The 15,536-nt window shown below is 41.2% G+C and overlaps 1 protein-coding gene across 1 annotated transcript in view; it reads left to right on the top strand.

The window, feature by feature from the left end:
* Positions 1-15,536, top strand: part of LOC132818129 (cysteine-rich motor neuron 1 protein-like) — a 249,856-nt gene that overhangs the window by 201,115 nt on the left and 33,205 nt on the right. Inside the window, exons 6-7 of the mRNA XM_060828847.1 lie at positions 11,289-11,417; positions 15,374-15,527. Of these exons, the coding sequence (XP_060684830.1) occupies positions 11,289-11,417; positions 15,374-15,527 (283 nt within the window). The remainder of the gene's footprint in view (positions 1-11,288; positions 11,418-15,373; positions 15,528-15,536) is intronic.

Raw genomic sequence — 15,536 nt, 5'->3', positions numbered from 1 at the left:
AGAGCGGATAACTCTTCTAACCTGTATGGAACCACACAGGTTTCTAGCACAACAGAAGACCACTCATCCCATCATACCTGTACTGTCTTCTAGTAGTAACAATCCAAAATCTACTGACCCATTCTCTATATCATCCTGTAGCTCTCCTTTGAATCTTTGTTCAGTTTTCCTTTAAAAATTTATCTCTGCCTCAACCATGCACTGCAGCGTGACGTTTAACTTTGCGTTAAGGAATTCTTTTTCAGTGCTAAATTTTTAAAAATTGAAAAATGTAGCTAATTAGATTACAAGTATAGTGTACAATGGCAGTTCAAAATGCACTTAAATCAAAGTCACAATGCTTGTTATTTTTCTGTCTAAATAGTTGTTTTCAGCTACTATACTTTTCATGCCCATATTGACTGGTCTGTGTTCAGGATTAATTCTTTTTGCAATGTTCTGAGTACGGAGAAAGCAAAATAAATCCAAATCCTCCCAGGAGAGCATTGTGGAATCAGTGTCACACCTCCAGGGTACCTGGGCTTCACTGTTTCCTGAAACAGCCAACAGTGGATAAGAAATCATCATTGTAGTGTAACCAGTGCAGTTTCTGGGCAAAGAAAAGACTTAACCAGTCTCACTGCAGATGACTGCACACCATTGGCCACAGATGGAGGAATTTAATTTCCTACTCATCCGAAGACACGTTTTGGAATTGGGAACTATTTGATTGAGTGGAAGGGTGAGAGTTGGAGATCTCCACTGCCTGTTTACTGCCCCTGATTACGTCAGGGCTAAGAAATCCTATGGGTGCCAGTTGAAGTGGGTATGCATTGCATCATAATTCAACAAGCAGCTGACAGGGGCTTGCCATGTAGGGAGACTAACAGGCAAACCTTGCAGCTGCCTCAAATGGGAGCGTCCATTGTTCAAAGGCACTGAGTGCTTGAGCACGGACCTCAGAATTGAGAAGGTGCACCCTCTGCTCTTTCCTGTGAGTTCTGACTCCGTGGGAGGTTTTTTTGGTCATTTCTCAGCATTAAGACAACCAGAGTTAGTGATAGAGTCCCTGCCCTACATTTTACAGTTTTCGAATGCATATTCAAAAACATTCGCACTAATAATTATGTCACTAACATTAGTGTTTCCTAATTCTAAAAGGAAAACACATTTGAAGTGAACTAAAAGTAAATTGAGCAGATCATTAAAAAAAAATCAACAGTTAGTACTTTGATAAATCTATGAATGAATATGTCTGGGGAATTCTATTGCAGAAACCAGCCTCAACTTTAAACAGTGCTGCTTGAACAACTGTACGTTGTATGGTTTTCTTCTGAAAGCCTATTGTAAAAAAAAAGGTTGTCAGAATCAGCTGACAGGATGGATGCTCAATACTAGTTGTCCAAATTCAAACCTGAGGTGACCTTTAGGATGTGTTGCACAGTTGATAGCATTGGCTCAATAAAATGTTAGGAGCTGTTAGATGATATTGTTAATCATGTTTGGATTGTGCTTACTGAAAATGGTCATGTGCTGACTGATAGATAACCTTGTGTGCTATTCAAGTAACCGGATAGCCGATTAAAAATATGGGAGCGTATTTGGAGAATTACCATTTCAAATGTTGCACATCGTTACATGTAACGCAATTTGTTAGAGAGCTGTTTCAAATAATTGTTCTTTTACCTGTTCTGTCCATTATAGGAAGTGACAGTTTGTATCCAAATGATTCATTCACCCCTGCTTTGCTGGCATCCTTCTAGGAAGCAGAACAACTTTTGTTTTTAATCTAAGACAATCCTCACTCCTATTCTGTAATCAGCAGCCAGGAGGATTAGCATATGATTCCTGTGACAATGTCCCATAGTTTCCATGACACATCCTCTTTCCCCTCCAAAACTGACCTCAGCCACTTGTTGCCATAATGTTGCTGAACGTTTTTGCTGGAATCAGTATTTGTAATTTTTGCTGTAACTGGTCAGTCTGCAAGTGTTGCAGAAACCGGACTGGTCTCATTCTGCAGGGTTGGGAAACAAGCTTTTGGAAACAGTTCCTTTTTGTTGCACACGTTCAGTACTTTCAGCATAGACTACTTAATAGTGCAACAATCGAACAGGATGATGAACTAAGGAATGGACTTTCATCCTTTTTCTGTATAATTCTTGTTTTAAAAGTAAGGGTAAAACTGCTTTGTTTTTTATTTAAAAAATTCTTTCATGGGATGTCAGCATTGTTGGCAAAGGCAGCGTTTATTTCTTTTACCCAATTTCTTCGGAGTAGATGTCGCAAGATAAGTCAGAATGGTGTGCAGCTTGGAGGGTAACTTGCAGGTGGAGGTATTTCCATGTGTCTGCTGCCTTTGTCTTTCTATTTGCTAGACATCTCGGATGCTGCTTGAACTGCTGTGCCATTCCGGCACCACTCTAATCCAGAATCTGGTTTCCAGCATCTGCAGTCATTGTTTTTACCTATTTGCTAGACATGGAAAGGTTGGCAGATGCTGTCAGAGGTGAGTTGTTGGGCGTGTCTATCATGGAGATGGAGCATACTGCTGTCTCTGTGTGTCAGTGGTGGAAGGGTAGAATGTTTAAGGTGGTAGATGTGATGCCAATCAAGTCAATTGCTTTATCCTGGAAGGTGTCAAGCTTCTTGAATGTTGTTGGAGCTGCATTCATCCAGGCCAGTGAAGAGTCCATCACATCCATCACAGTACTGACTTGAGTCTTGTAGATGATGGGTTGGCTTTGGCAAGTCAGATGAAGAGTTATTCACTTCAGAATTCCCAGCCTTTGGACTCAATAATCACCTACACCCAGTATTTGCAGCTCAGTTCAGGTTTTGATCAGTGGAGATCTCCAAATTTGATATCGGGGAATTCAGTTGTGATAAAGCCAATGAATTTCAAGGAGGGAGGTAGTTAGATGCCAAATTGTACTTTCAGTGAAACAGCTTAGCTTTCCATTGTTACTGAAGAGGACTTTGCAGAATCAACATGCTACCTTTTGTTTATGGTGCCTCGGTCAAAGGTGACTTGTTATTTATTGCCTGCCACTATTCGCCCTTGAGAGAGTGGTGCTGAATTGCTGCCTTGAACCACTGCAATGTGCAATTTGTGCAATTTCTCATTCAGATAAAATTAAAACGCGGGATCCACGTGACCCAGTTGATTGAACTTGCTTCAATCTGTGGTCAGGTGATTGAAGCCATTTTATGACCATGATTTTTCCCTCTTTAAAATGATTTTAACCATGAAGGTCTCTGACAGAAGTTTTAAAATATGGATCAAGAACTTACCACTATTGTAACAAGATTTCCTTCCCTAAAAGAACCATGTGGGCATTTTATAATAGTTTCCTTGTTTAAATCCTTGTGGGTTTAAAAGTTGATTAAATTAAAATTTCATCACTTGTCATGTTGAGACTTGAACATTTCTCCTGACATTATTAGCCTGAGTCGCTGGATTGTTCAGTCCAGTGACGTACCACTTTTTCATCATCTGGTCAAATGGCATTGTTCCACATGAATCTTTGTGCAAGTAGAATACTTTCATATTCAAGCCCTTTAAAAGAAATGTGTGTCAGATTTTGGGCAGTACTAAACTATCCATGTGGAATTTTGATACAATGATTCTACTTCTAACAATGCAGACATGTATGAGCCCCATTAATTTGATGCTGAAAGGCGTTAGTCAATATTTGAAGTAACACTCCATTCTTTGCAAAGAAAGGTTATGCAGTAACTAAGCAACAAAAAAGTTCAGTTCAATGTGTTGTAGCTGTCACTCTGCCTCAATGAGGTTAGTATTTTAATGCAGTGACCAGGCCAACAGTTATTGGACATTATATATGAAGCTGGAGAAGCACAGTAGGTCAGACAACACCCCAAGAGCAGGAAAGTCTATGTTTCCTGCCGAAACCCTTCATCATTGACTCTGGCTTCCAGCATCTACAGTCCTTACGTTCTCCAAGTTATTTGACATTACTTACTTTGAGTTTGGATGTCATGGTGAGGTTTACAGGATGTTGGTGGAGTCGCTTAGAGTCAGAGAGATGTACAGCATGGAAACACACCCTGGACCAATGCATCCATGCCGACCAGATATCCCAACCCAATCTAGTCCCACCTGCCTGCACCCTGCCCATATCCCTCCAAATCCTTCCGATTCATATACCCATCCAGATGCCTTTTAAATGTTGCAATCGTACTAGCGTCCATCACTTCCTCTGGCAGCTCATTACATGCACGTACCACCCTCTGCTTGAAAAAGTTCAGCCTCTCCCTATAGTTCAAATCCTCCAACCCTGACGACGTCCTTGTAAATCTTTTCTGAACCCTTTCAAGTTTCACAACATCTTTCCAAAAGGAAGGAGACCAGAATTGCACACAATATTCCAACAGTGACCTAACCAATGTCTTGTACCACTGCAACATGACCTCTAAACTCCTATATTCAATACTCTGACCAATAAAGGAAAACATACCAAACGCCTTCTTCACTATCCTATCTACCTGCAACTCCACTTTCAAGGAGCTATGAACCTGCATTCCAAGGTCTCTTTGTTCAGCAACACTCCTGAGGACCTTACAATTAAGTGTATAAGTCCTGCTAAGATTTGCTTTCCCAAAATGCAGCACCTCCCATTTATCTAAATTAAACTCCATCTGCCACTTCTCAGCCCATTGACCCATTTGTTCAAGATCCCATTGTAATCTGAGGTAACCTCCTTCTCTGTCCACAACACCTCCAATTTTGATGTCATCTGCAAACTTACTAACTGTACCTCTTATATTCGCACCCAAATCATTTATGTAAATGATGAAAAGTGGTGGACCCAGCACCAATCCTTGTGGCACACCACCGGTCACAGGCCTCCAGTCTGAAAAACAACCCTCCACCACTACCCTCTGTCTTCTACCTTTGAGCCAGTTCTGTATCCAAATAGCTAATTCTCCCTGTATTCCATGAAATTTAATCTTACTAACCAGTCTCCCATGGGGAACCATGTTGAATGCCTTACTGAAGTCCATATAGATCACACCTAACGTTCTGCCCTCCTCAACCCTCTTTGTTACTTCAAAAATATAATACAATCCCAATAAGGTTATCATCCCTTTCGTATTTCTCAATTCCACCCAAATAACTTCCCTGGATGTATTTCTGAGAATAACCTCCCTCAGTACAGCTGTAATGCTATCCCTTATCAAAAACGCCACTCCCCCTCCTCTCTTGCCCCCCTTTCTGTCCTTCCTGTAGCATTTGTATCCTGGAACATTAAGCTGCCAGTCCTGTCCATCCCTGAGCCATGTTTCTGTAATTGCTATGATATTCCAGTCCCATATTCCTAACCATGCTCTGAGTTCATCTGACTTCCCTGTTCAGCCTCTTGCATTGAAATAAATGCAGTTTAATTTATCAGTCCTACCTTGTTCTCTGCTTTGTCCCTGCCTGCCCTGACTGTTTCACTCACCTTTGTTCTCAACTGTACCAGTCTCATGATTGATCTCTTTCCTCATATCTCCCTGGATCCCACACCCCCACCTTACTAGTTTAAATCCTCCCGAGCAGCTCTAGCAAATCTCCCTTCCAGTATATTAGTCCCTTTCCAAATTAGGTGCAATCTGTCCTTCCTTTACAGGTCACATCTACCCCAAAAGAGATTCCAGTGATCCAAAAATATGAATCCTTCTCCCATACACAGCTCCTCAGCCATACATTCATTTGCTCTATTCTCCTATTCCTGCCCTCACTAGCTCGTAGCACCGGGAGTAATCCAGATATTACTAACCTTGAGGACCTCCTTTTTAAATTCCTCCTTAACTCTTTGTAATCTCCCTTCAGCATCTCAGCCTTATCCCTTCCTATGTTGTTGGTTCCAATGTGGACAATGACCTCCTGCTGGCCCCTCTCTCCCATGAGAACATTCTGCACCCTCGCTGAGACATCCTTGATCCTGGCACCAGGGAAGCACTCTGAGTTTTCACTGCTGGCCACAGAAACATCTGTCTGTACCTCGGACTACAGAATCCCCTAACAATAGCTCTCTTGGAACCCAACATGCCCCTCATTGAATTAGATCCACACTCAATACCAGAAAATTGGCTGTTCGTGCTATGTTCCCCTGAGAATCCATCACCCCTATATTTTCCAAAACAGCACACTTGTTTGAAATGGGGAGAGCCACAAAACACTCGTGCACTATCTGCCTACCTCTTTACCTTTCCTGGAGTTAACCCATCTATGTGATTGTATCTGCAACTTTTCCCCCTTCCTAGAACTGCCATCCATCACATCCCCTTGGTCTTGTAAATTCGCCATTGCCTCTAACTGTCTCTCCAACCGATATATTCAATCTGATAGGATTCGCAACCACTGGCACTAATTGTGGATATAATCCACAGTAACCCGTAAACTCTCCCAAAATGCCCACATCTGACAAGAAGAGCATGTCACTCTACTAAAGGCCATTTTTGCTTCTTTCAATCTACAGACCCAGAAAATCACACTGTCTTATTCCTCAACAAAATACTGCTCCAGGTTAAATTAATACTTATGGCTTATATTTTAAGTTTAATCAAGAGACATATAATCAAACATATAATCAAGAAAGAACCCACTCTACTCACTACTGCAGACTTACTGTAAGGCCACACTTAAAAATATTTACTTACCTGTTTCTGTGCTGTGACATCACCCAAACAGATTTCTCCAAGATTTGTTGTGAATTTCATTGCTTGTTAATTTTCCCAGATGCACTCCGATGTCCAGCGATACATGAATTCAAACAGCAAAGGCAGTAACTGTGCAGGTTCACTGCCGTGTCATTAGCAGTGTGAGTTTCTTTCTCTCTCTCCTGCGCTGACCTCACCATGTGCTTCCTTTCTGGAGTACTGTGTGCAGTTCTAATTGCCCTGTTATTGGAAGGATATTATTAAACTGGAGAGGGTTCAGTACAGATTGACCAGGATGTTGACTGGAATGGAGGGTTGGAGTTATGAGAAGAAGTTGGATATCTGGGACTTTTTTCAGTGGAGCACAGAAATTTGAGGGCTGACCTTATTGAGGTTTATAAAATTATGAGGGGCAGAGATGAAGTGAATGTCAAAGGTATTTTCCCTAGGGTGGGGGAGTTCAAAACTATGGGGCATATTTTTAAGGTGAGAGGAGAACGATTTAAAACTTAACATGAGGGGCAATTTATGTTTTTACAGAAAGTGGCTGATGTGTGGGTTGAACTGCCAGAGGAAGTGGTGGATGCAGGTACAATTACAATGTTTAAAAGGTATTTGAATGAGTACCTGAGCAGTGAAGGTATGGATGGGCATGGATCAATTGCAGTCAGTTGGGGCTAATTTAGTTTGGCAAGATTGTCAGCCTGGACCAGTTGGATTGAAGGGTCTGTTTCTGTGCTGTATGACTCTCCTGCAGATGAGACTAGTTATACATTTACAGATAATAAATTTACTGATAAGGTACTTCCCTTGTTACATCGCTGTGCATTATGAACTACTGCTCAGCTGTTGAATTACCTTGTTCAAAGTGACATAAATATATAAGGTGCAGATGTTTCTTCCACGGTGGTGACTTAATCTAAAATCTGGTCGGAAGCTGAAATTCCCTGACCTACACCAGTCTCTTATGTTGTTCTGATGCCAAAACTATGAACTCTGTTTCAAACTTTTACAGTCATTTGCCAGATCTCCTCCTTTTACAAAGCTTGAGGGAATGCTGGCCCCGTACTGTGCCAAATGCCAATTCAGACCAACTGAAGAAAATTAATTAAGCATGAAATGAATTGCTTGTTTAATCAGCATATTAAAATTAATCTGGTTTATTGAAGTATAAATTCCTACGCTTGTAATAAGACATCTGAAAGTGCGTTCTTACTTAGACTATGTTATTTAGACTGGTATTAAAATCAAGATGTTCTCCATCTTCCATTACATTTGGATTTTGTCTGGTTTTGCTATTCCATCTCAAGTTTTCTCACTGTGTCCCGTTTCAGTATTTTCGCTTCAGTTCTGTTCAGCTGTGTTTATTTTTGTGGCTTTTGCTGTCTCCAGGCCTTTCCTTTTCTGGCTCAGTTGGTGGTATGCTCACCTCTGAGTCACAAGGCTGTGGCTTCACGGTCAGTTCCAGCACCTGAATGCGAAACCAAGGCTGAAATTCCAGTATGTTGCTGAGGGTGATGCTGCACCTTTGGCGGGTCTGCCTGTGGTCGTAGTCCCCACATCCCCCTCAGTTATGTGGAAAAGATTCTCTTGCATTGTTTGACAGAAGAACAAGGGAACTAGCTCTAGCGTCCTGCTCATTATTTATCTCTCAATCAACAGTGCAATACAAATTACCTGGTCGTTATGTTTGTCGGTATTGCTATCCAAATTACCACAGTTCTTGCATTGCAACAGTGATTATACTTCAAGAATGCTCCATTGGATGTACAATATTTTCATCCAGTAGTCATGAAAGGTGTAAATAGAAATGCAAGTCTTTGTCTTTTTTCAATTTTCTCTTTGGATCTTTAATTCAAGCAGTTTGTTTCTTCAATGCTTTCTTGAAATTACAGAAATTTCTTGGACCCAAAGAAATTACAGCTCTGCATCTTCACCTTATCCATTCTACAAGCCTTACGTTAATTGAAGATACTTTGTTGCTTTTTTTTGCCAACTCTATTCAGCCTTTCTCCCCTCCATATTTATCCTTGCAAAGACTTCTTAACTGCGAGAATCTTTGTCAATTCTGCACTTTGTTAGATATATTTACAGGCTGTTTGTTGTAGAAGGATTCTTCCTTCATTGGTCTGAGGGCCTTTTTTTTTACAATGGGAGGGGATCAACCATGATTGAGTCTTAACAAGAAGGAGTTCTTGTCTTAAATTTAGTTTGTAGTGTGATAACAAATAGGTGTGAGTTACATTTGTTTTTTAGACATGATTACTGGAACTATGGGGAGAAAGAAAATATAGCTGTCCTGTTCAAGATCATTGCAAGACTGCATGCTATCTTCAGATTGGATAGAGATTATTGTTGTGTTGAACCTTAACCCTTTCAGAACCATTACCTTTTACAAACCTCCTAAGCTTTTCTTCTACCTTGGTTTTGATTCAAAACAAATATTTTAACCTCTGTCTGTTTTAGTCAGAGAAACCTCTGACAAAATGAAGCTCACCCAATTGCAACCTCTTCGATGGCAATGAAGACTTCCAGTCTTCATTGTATTTTATTTATTCCACATTTGCATCATTCTTATTTAGTTTTGTGTAATCTTAGACCATAATTTGCAATCAGTTAGATGGATTCATTGAAACATCAGAGTAGTGGTCCTTCAATGTCATTATTAATTACAGACTGAACAATCCCACTTCCAATGACGTGACGAGCAGAAAAGGTGCTGCCATTTACAGTCGATAGTTAAGATATCAGTGTTGACTATTTTAATTTCCACATGAAAAACAACTGGTTCTTCCTCTTATATCCCAACGCAAATTATGTACAAATGTCGTGTTGCCTGAGGAATCCGGATAAAACTGCTATTGTCCTAAAGGATATTTGAGTTGTGAAGAAGGCATTTGGCAGACTTGCCTTCATTGGTCAGTACATTTAAGTATGGTAGTTAGGATGTCATGTTGCAGCAGTACAGACATTGGTGAGGCCACTTTTAGAATGTTGCATTCAGTCCTGGTCTCCCTCGTATCGGAAGGATGTTGTTTAAAGGGTTCAGAAAAGATAAACAAAGGTATTTATCTGGCTTGAAAGGCTTGAGCTATAGGGAGAGGCTAAATAGGCCGGGGCTATTTTCCCTGGAGCGTCAGAGACTGAGGGGGTGGCCTTATAGAGGTTTATAAGACCATCAAGGGCATGGATAGGGTAAATATTATTCTAGGAATAGCCAAGGTCTTTTTCCCAGGGTAGTGGAATCCAAAACTAGAGGGCATTGGTTTAAGATGAGGGGGAAGATAATTGAAAGGGTCTTAAGAGGCAACTTTTTCACATGCAAGGTGGTGCATGTTTGGAATGAGCTGCCAGGAGAAATGGTAGAAGCTGGTACAATTACAGCATTTAAAAGACATCTGGTTGGACACATGAATAGGAAGGGTTTGGAAGGGTATTGGCCAAGTACTGGCAAATGGGACAAAGTCAGTTTAGAATATCTGGTCGGCGTGGACAAGTTGGACAGAAGGGTCTATATCTGTGCTGTATAACTCTATGACTCTAAGTAAATGTACAATTTGAACAGTGAAATAACAAAGTAAAACTGCAAAGCTAGACATATACAAGATCCAAAAGCCTAGCAACACCACTGGACATCAGTACTAAGTCAGAACGGGATGTTGTCCACGGTGTCGTGTGTCTCCCCTACTATCCCTGTTCTTCCTCTCTCCCCCCCATCCAAAAAAGAGACTTAAATGAAGTGCTGAAGGCTGTGTGAACTGCTGTTAACACAGCAGATGACTCGGCCAGCATTTCCTATGGCTGCTAATGTGAACAAAAACCTTTCTTTACTCAAACTGATGACCAGAGACAATGTACCCAATTGTGAAGGTAGCAATTTGGAAGCACATCAATCTTCCTGTGACAACTTCTGAATGCACAGTAAAACATGGAGAAGGAGAACCATAGATCAACCCCTATCCCTATATCATTAGATAATCATTTGAAACACAGTCATCCAGACAAAGAGGGGGTGGAATTGCAACACTGAGGTTGCAATGCAGCTGGTGCTTCATTTTCTACGTAAGGTATGTCTGGGGGGAGAACTGGCAAATGCCTAAATGCATGATTTTGTTAACTGGGTGCGAGAGGTGCTGTACGGCACAGACTTTTGCACTTGGTTTAATGTAAAAATATCAGCTCTCACCCTATGTGAAATAACATCCGGTATTTAATTAAATTAAATGCATCTTAGTAGATCTCAACAGGGAGACTTTCTTCAAAAGGCAATTGTTGAGGGCAGTAAACTGTAGCAACTTGTCAAGTTATTTCAGTGGTACATGTCCTGCCTCTGTGGCCCCTTGATCCAAGAAGGACGAAACCAGCAAAAATCACAGGCTAACCATCAACTCTCACCATAATGACTCCAATCTGTTCCTTCACATTTGGTGCTGAATCAAGACCTCCTGGAACTCTCATCATCACCATCACCACAGGGCTGCAGTGGTTCTAGGAAAAGGCCCAGTGGCACATTGATTGGTAGTATTGGCAGATAGGCTAGAGTATATATGATATTGTAAGTGTGTATGTTATAATTAATGGAACCATATGGGCCAATATTCATCCAGAAATCGGGTCTCTTTGATTTGCTTTTCCAACAGAGCCGAGTTATGGGACAGTCAGTCCAACACTATGCGCGAGGCTGATAAACTGCACCCTGACAGAGAAGGATTGCCCATACGGTTTTGTGCAAGATCAGAAGGGATGTTTGATGTGCCAGTGCCTACCTAGTAAGTGGTACAATCCTTTCAGAATGCCAGGGAGCTTTTAGTCACCAAGTACTGAACTCTAGCTCAGTAAATGTAATCTTTGTATTAAACTTGCTTTCAATTGTAAGCTCCTTGGCAAAACTCCAGAAAAATGCAGTGGAAATTTCTTCAGTCACTGTTTGTCTGCTCTATCCCTTCACTTTTGGTATTATCAGCAGTGACTTGAAGTACATTGTACATCAGCATAATCAAAAAAGTCTGTTTATAATAGACCACAAATGATGCAAAGTCATATGGTATATTTTCCAACATTTACACCTTTGCAAAGTTGTTTGGCCCTGGGTCCAGCATCAGGGTTAGATAATCTCTGCCATAGCTAACCTCTGCCTCTCCAGATAAAGGCTGAGCAGCCCAGTTTAAATAGCCAATTACCCTGATCCCAGAAAATTGTCTGCAGCCTGGGAGATTTCTCATAGCAGTCAGTACGCTGTCCTGCTGAAAGTGCACTAAGGCTCCCTCAAAATACATGGGAAATCCTGTTTCATGTTTGTTTCTATATTGATGACACATGAAATGAATGATGAATGCTATGTTTTGCTGCAACCAAAAACTCTCAATTATCAGGGATTTCCATGGCTTCCAAGGAAGTAACTTAGTTGGGAATTTAGCAGATTCCCCTTCTACCAAACTTCAATAGAGACGATGAAATGTTGAAGGAATTCCATTTTTGATCACTTTTGTTAATATTGCACAATTATTCAAACCTTTGAAAGGAAATTTAATGTTCAGGAGTCTGTAGTCTCTCTCTCTCTCTCTCTCTCACTCACACTCACACACTCACACACCCGACACACGCGCGTGCACATACTCTCACACACAGGCCCTCTATCTCGCACACGCATTCTCTGTCACATATGCTGTCCCTCTCCCATGCACACTCTCACATGCACCCTCTGTCTCCTGCACCCAATCTCTCTATCTCTCATGCACACTTCCCTCTCTCTCTTTCGCATGCTTTTTCTCTCTCTCTCACGTGCACGCGCGCTCTCTCGCTCTCGCGTACACACACTCTTGTTTGATGACAACCTTCCCTTCCCAAAGGTACTGTGGCTGCCTATGGAGTGGGAAAACATCAAGGATAATTCTAGAATTTGGAGCAGAGGAGAGAAAGGGTATAGCTCATGCCAAAAAGATAGCTGAGTAGCACAAATATACCACATATACATGTAACAATATCTTTTATAAGCCAGAAGTCTTGGTGTCCATTTCTACAGGTATTTTTAAGGAGTTGATATGCGTGTTGATTTGGGCCCAAGTGACATTTATAAAAGACCAACAAAGCGAAAGAATAAACTTATTAATTTTGTAACATTACAAGCTCTGTAAATTCATCTATATATTTATGTAACATTTATTCATTCATTTACTAGTATTCATTTTCATTCGTACCTATATCATTCCAATGGAATCAATCATTAGCATCTCTAGGATTATATTTTGTTTCTGAAAATTTTATGTTTTGATTTTTGAAAAACAAAGACTGACTTCTGCACAAATTATTAAACAAATACTTCAAGTTTTCATTGCAAAGGTTTGCATTTTTAAAAATGTTTATATATTTTAAGTTCACTCACACATCATTGTTTAAAAGCTATTACACCACCTTCACATTTTACACACAATTTATGTTGAACACTTTCATGTGCACATCTCAGGACTTGTCTCTCCGTCACATCTGTAATTTCCACTGTTCTGGGTGGAACAACTGTTATTAATTTTTGAGTTCATAGTAGCAAATGCTCAGCACACGAGATCCCTACATTCCAACAGCTTGGAACAACTGCTGGAAGAGATACAGCACTAAAATGGAACAGGGTTTGGTCTTTGTGTTACTCATGCAGAGACTGCAGCTTTATTGTAGTGTTCATGATGCCTCACACTAGACTCACCATTCAGGAACAGGCTATTCATCACCAACAAAATATTTTCAACTGGATTAATTACAGTTGTTTGTGTTGAAGGAGTATTGGAAAGTAAAATGCTGCTATCATTTTGCTGTGAATAAGGAATTTGTTACAATCTAAGTAGAGACTGAAAACAGAGTCGAGAGTGTGGTGCTGGAAATTCACAGCAGGTCAGGCAGCATCTGAGGAGCAGGAGAATCGACGATTTGGGCATAAACCCTTCATCAGGAATCTTTATGCCTGAAACAACGATTCTCTGGCTCCTTCGATGCTGCCTGACCTGCTGTGCTTTTCCAGCACCTCACTCTCTATTCTGATCTCCAGTATCTGCAGTCTCACTTTCTCCTGGAGACTGAATTGTGGGCGGCACGGTGGCACAGTGGTTAGCACTGCTGCCTCACAGCGCCTGAGACCCGGGTTCAGTTCCCGACTCAGGCGACTGACTGTGTGGAGTTTGCACGTTCTCCCCGTGTCTGCGTGGGTTTCCTCCGGGTGCTCCGGTTTCCTCCCACAGTCCAAAGATGTGCGGGTCAGGTGAATTGGCCATGCTAAATTGCCCGTAGTGTTAGGTAAGACGTAAATGTAGGGGTATGGGTGGGTTTCGCTTCGGCGGGTCGGTGTGGACTTGTTGGGCCGAAGGGCCTGTTTCCACACTGTAAGTCTAATCTAAAAAAAAACAGAATGTTAAGGTTTCTAGTGGCTGATTGGAAGGATTGCAGAACAGATTTAAAGTTTTAAGACTTCTTCTGTCATAAATGAATTAAAAGCAACATTGTCTACACACAATTCAGTAGATCCCTTAGCTACAGAAAGGATGCCCCATTAAACTTTAAAATGGCCAAAAAATACTTCTCGGCAGTTGTATACTACCAAGGCCTTATGAGGACACTTCTTCAAGAAGCAGTCTAAAAATATTCTGGTTTCCTTTTCTAACTGGAAAACTTGAACTGACCTTCATGGTGATGGGCAGCTTAGAGAATATTCCTCCAGCTGAGCTCCATAGATCTTTGAGCCTTGTTAAATCCTCATGAACGCAGCCTTTCAATCTGAGCATAGGCTCCAATATACACTGCACATAGAGACCAGCATTGTCACCACTTTAGGCGCAAGACTAGCCACCTCGGTCTTTATCTTCTCTCACACTCTCTTTTTCATACCCTTGCAGGGTTTATAAAACGCCTTTAAACTCTATCTTCAGAGAAGTCCTGTATCATGGTAGTAAACTTACTAGCTGTAAACTCTTCCCCTCTCAAAGTTTATTTCTATAGCAATGAGCCTTACATCCAGGTAGAAGTGCTATTAAGCTATCTTCTGGATCACAACCTCCACTGCATCTCGGAATAAAATAGTTAGAAGTATGGGCATGTATAGCTCCCCTGTAATTTGAATACTAGCAGCCTATCCACTAACAGCACAGCTGCCCCGGTCATTGTTTACAATCTGTGACTATTTTGCATTTTCTTCCTAAGCCTTTCTGCTCATCATCACCCTCCATTGCACCCCTTGACCTTTAACAAGCAACCCTTCCAAGCTTGTTAGGCAGAATATGGAGCCGGTCGCATGACCACCTTCAAGCCTCCATTTGACCCCAAGTTAAAGAGGGAGTAAGAAGGAGTGTCGCAAAACACATCAAACTTATAAGCTTCATGCAGATAACAAATTGGAGTTGCAGTGGCAACCCTTTTGTTAGAACTCCAACTAGTGTCCAAACAAAATGTTGAATGTGAATATGCTCTTGTGGTTGTAAAGGGCTGACCACTGCCATTAGCTGGAGCTTTTGACCAGAGGCCAGTTGCCTTCAGATCAACCATACTGCTTTTATGCATTTTAAAGACTAACTTTAATAAAAGATGAGGAACAGCTTGATTACTCAAACAAACAATATTTCAGGCATATGCCATCGTTTACTTCATTGGTGTTGCATCTTGCTGAAAGCGTTCACTGTTTTGTCACTCGGTTACTCCTCTTTGTTCTCTGTTGTGACTGATAGTAAGTAATATCTTTCTGTTCCAGAGGAACCCTGCCCAGATTTGATGACCTACTGCTCTTTGGATTGTCCCCATGGCTTCCTCAAGGATTTGGATGAGTGCAGCATCTGTGAATGTCGACCACAGCCACACAAGTGCCGAAAGCTTTCCTGCAACAAACATTGTCCCTATGGTTACATGTAAGTGCA

This window comes from Hemiscyllium ocellatum, chromosome 8 (assembly GCF_020745735.1).
Source record: "Hemiscyllium ocellatum isolate sHemOce1 chromosome 8, sHemOce1.pat.X.cur, whole genome shotgun sequence".
Classification (NCBI taxonomy): Eukaryota; Metazoa; Chordata; class Chondrichthyes; order Orectolobiformes; family Hemiscylliidae; genus Hemiscyllium; species Hemiscyllium ocellatum.
This window is presented reverse-complemented; position numbering and strand designations above follow the sequence as displayed.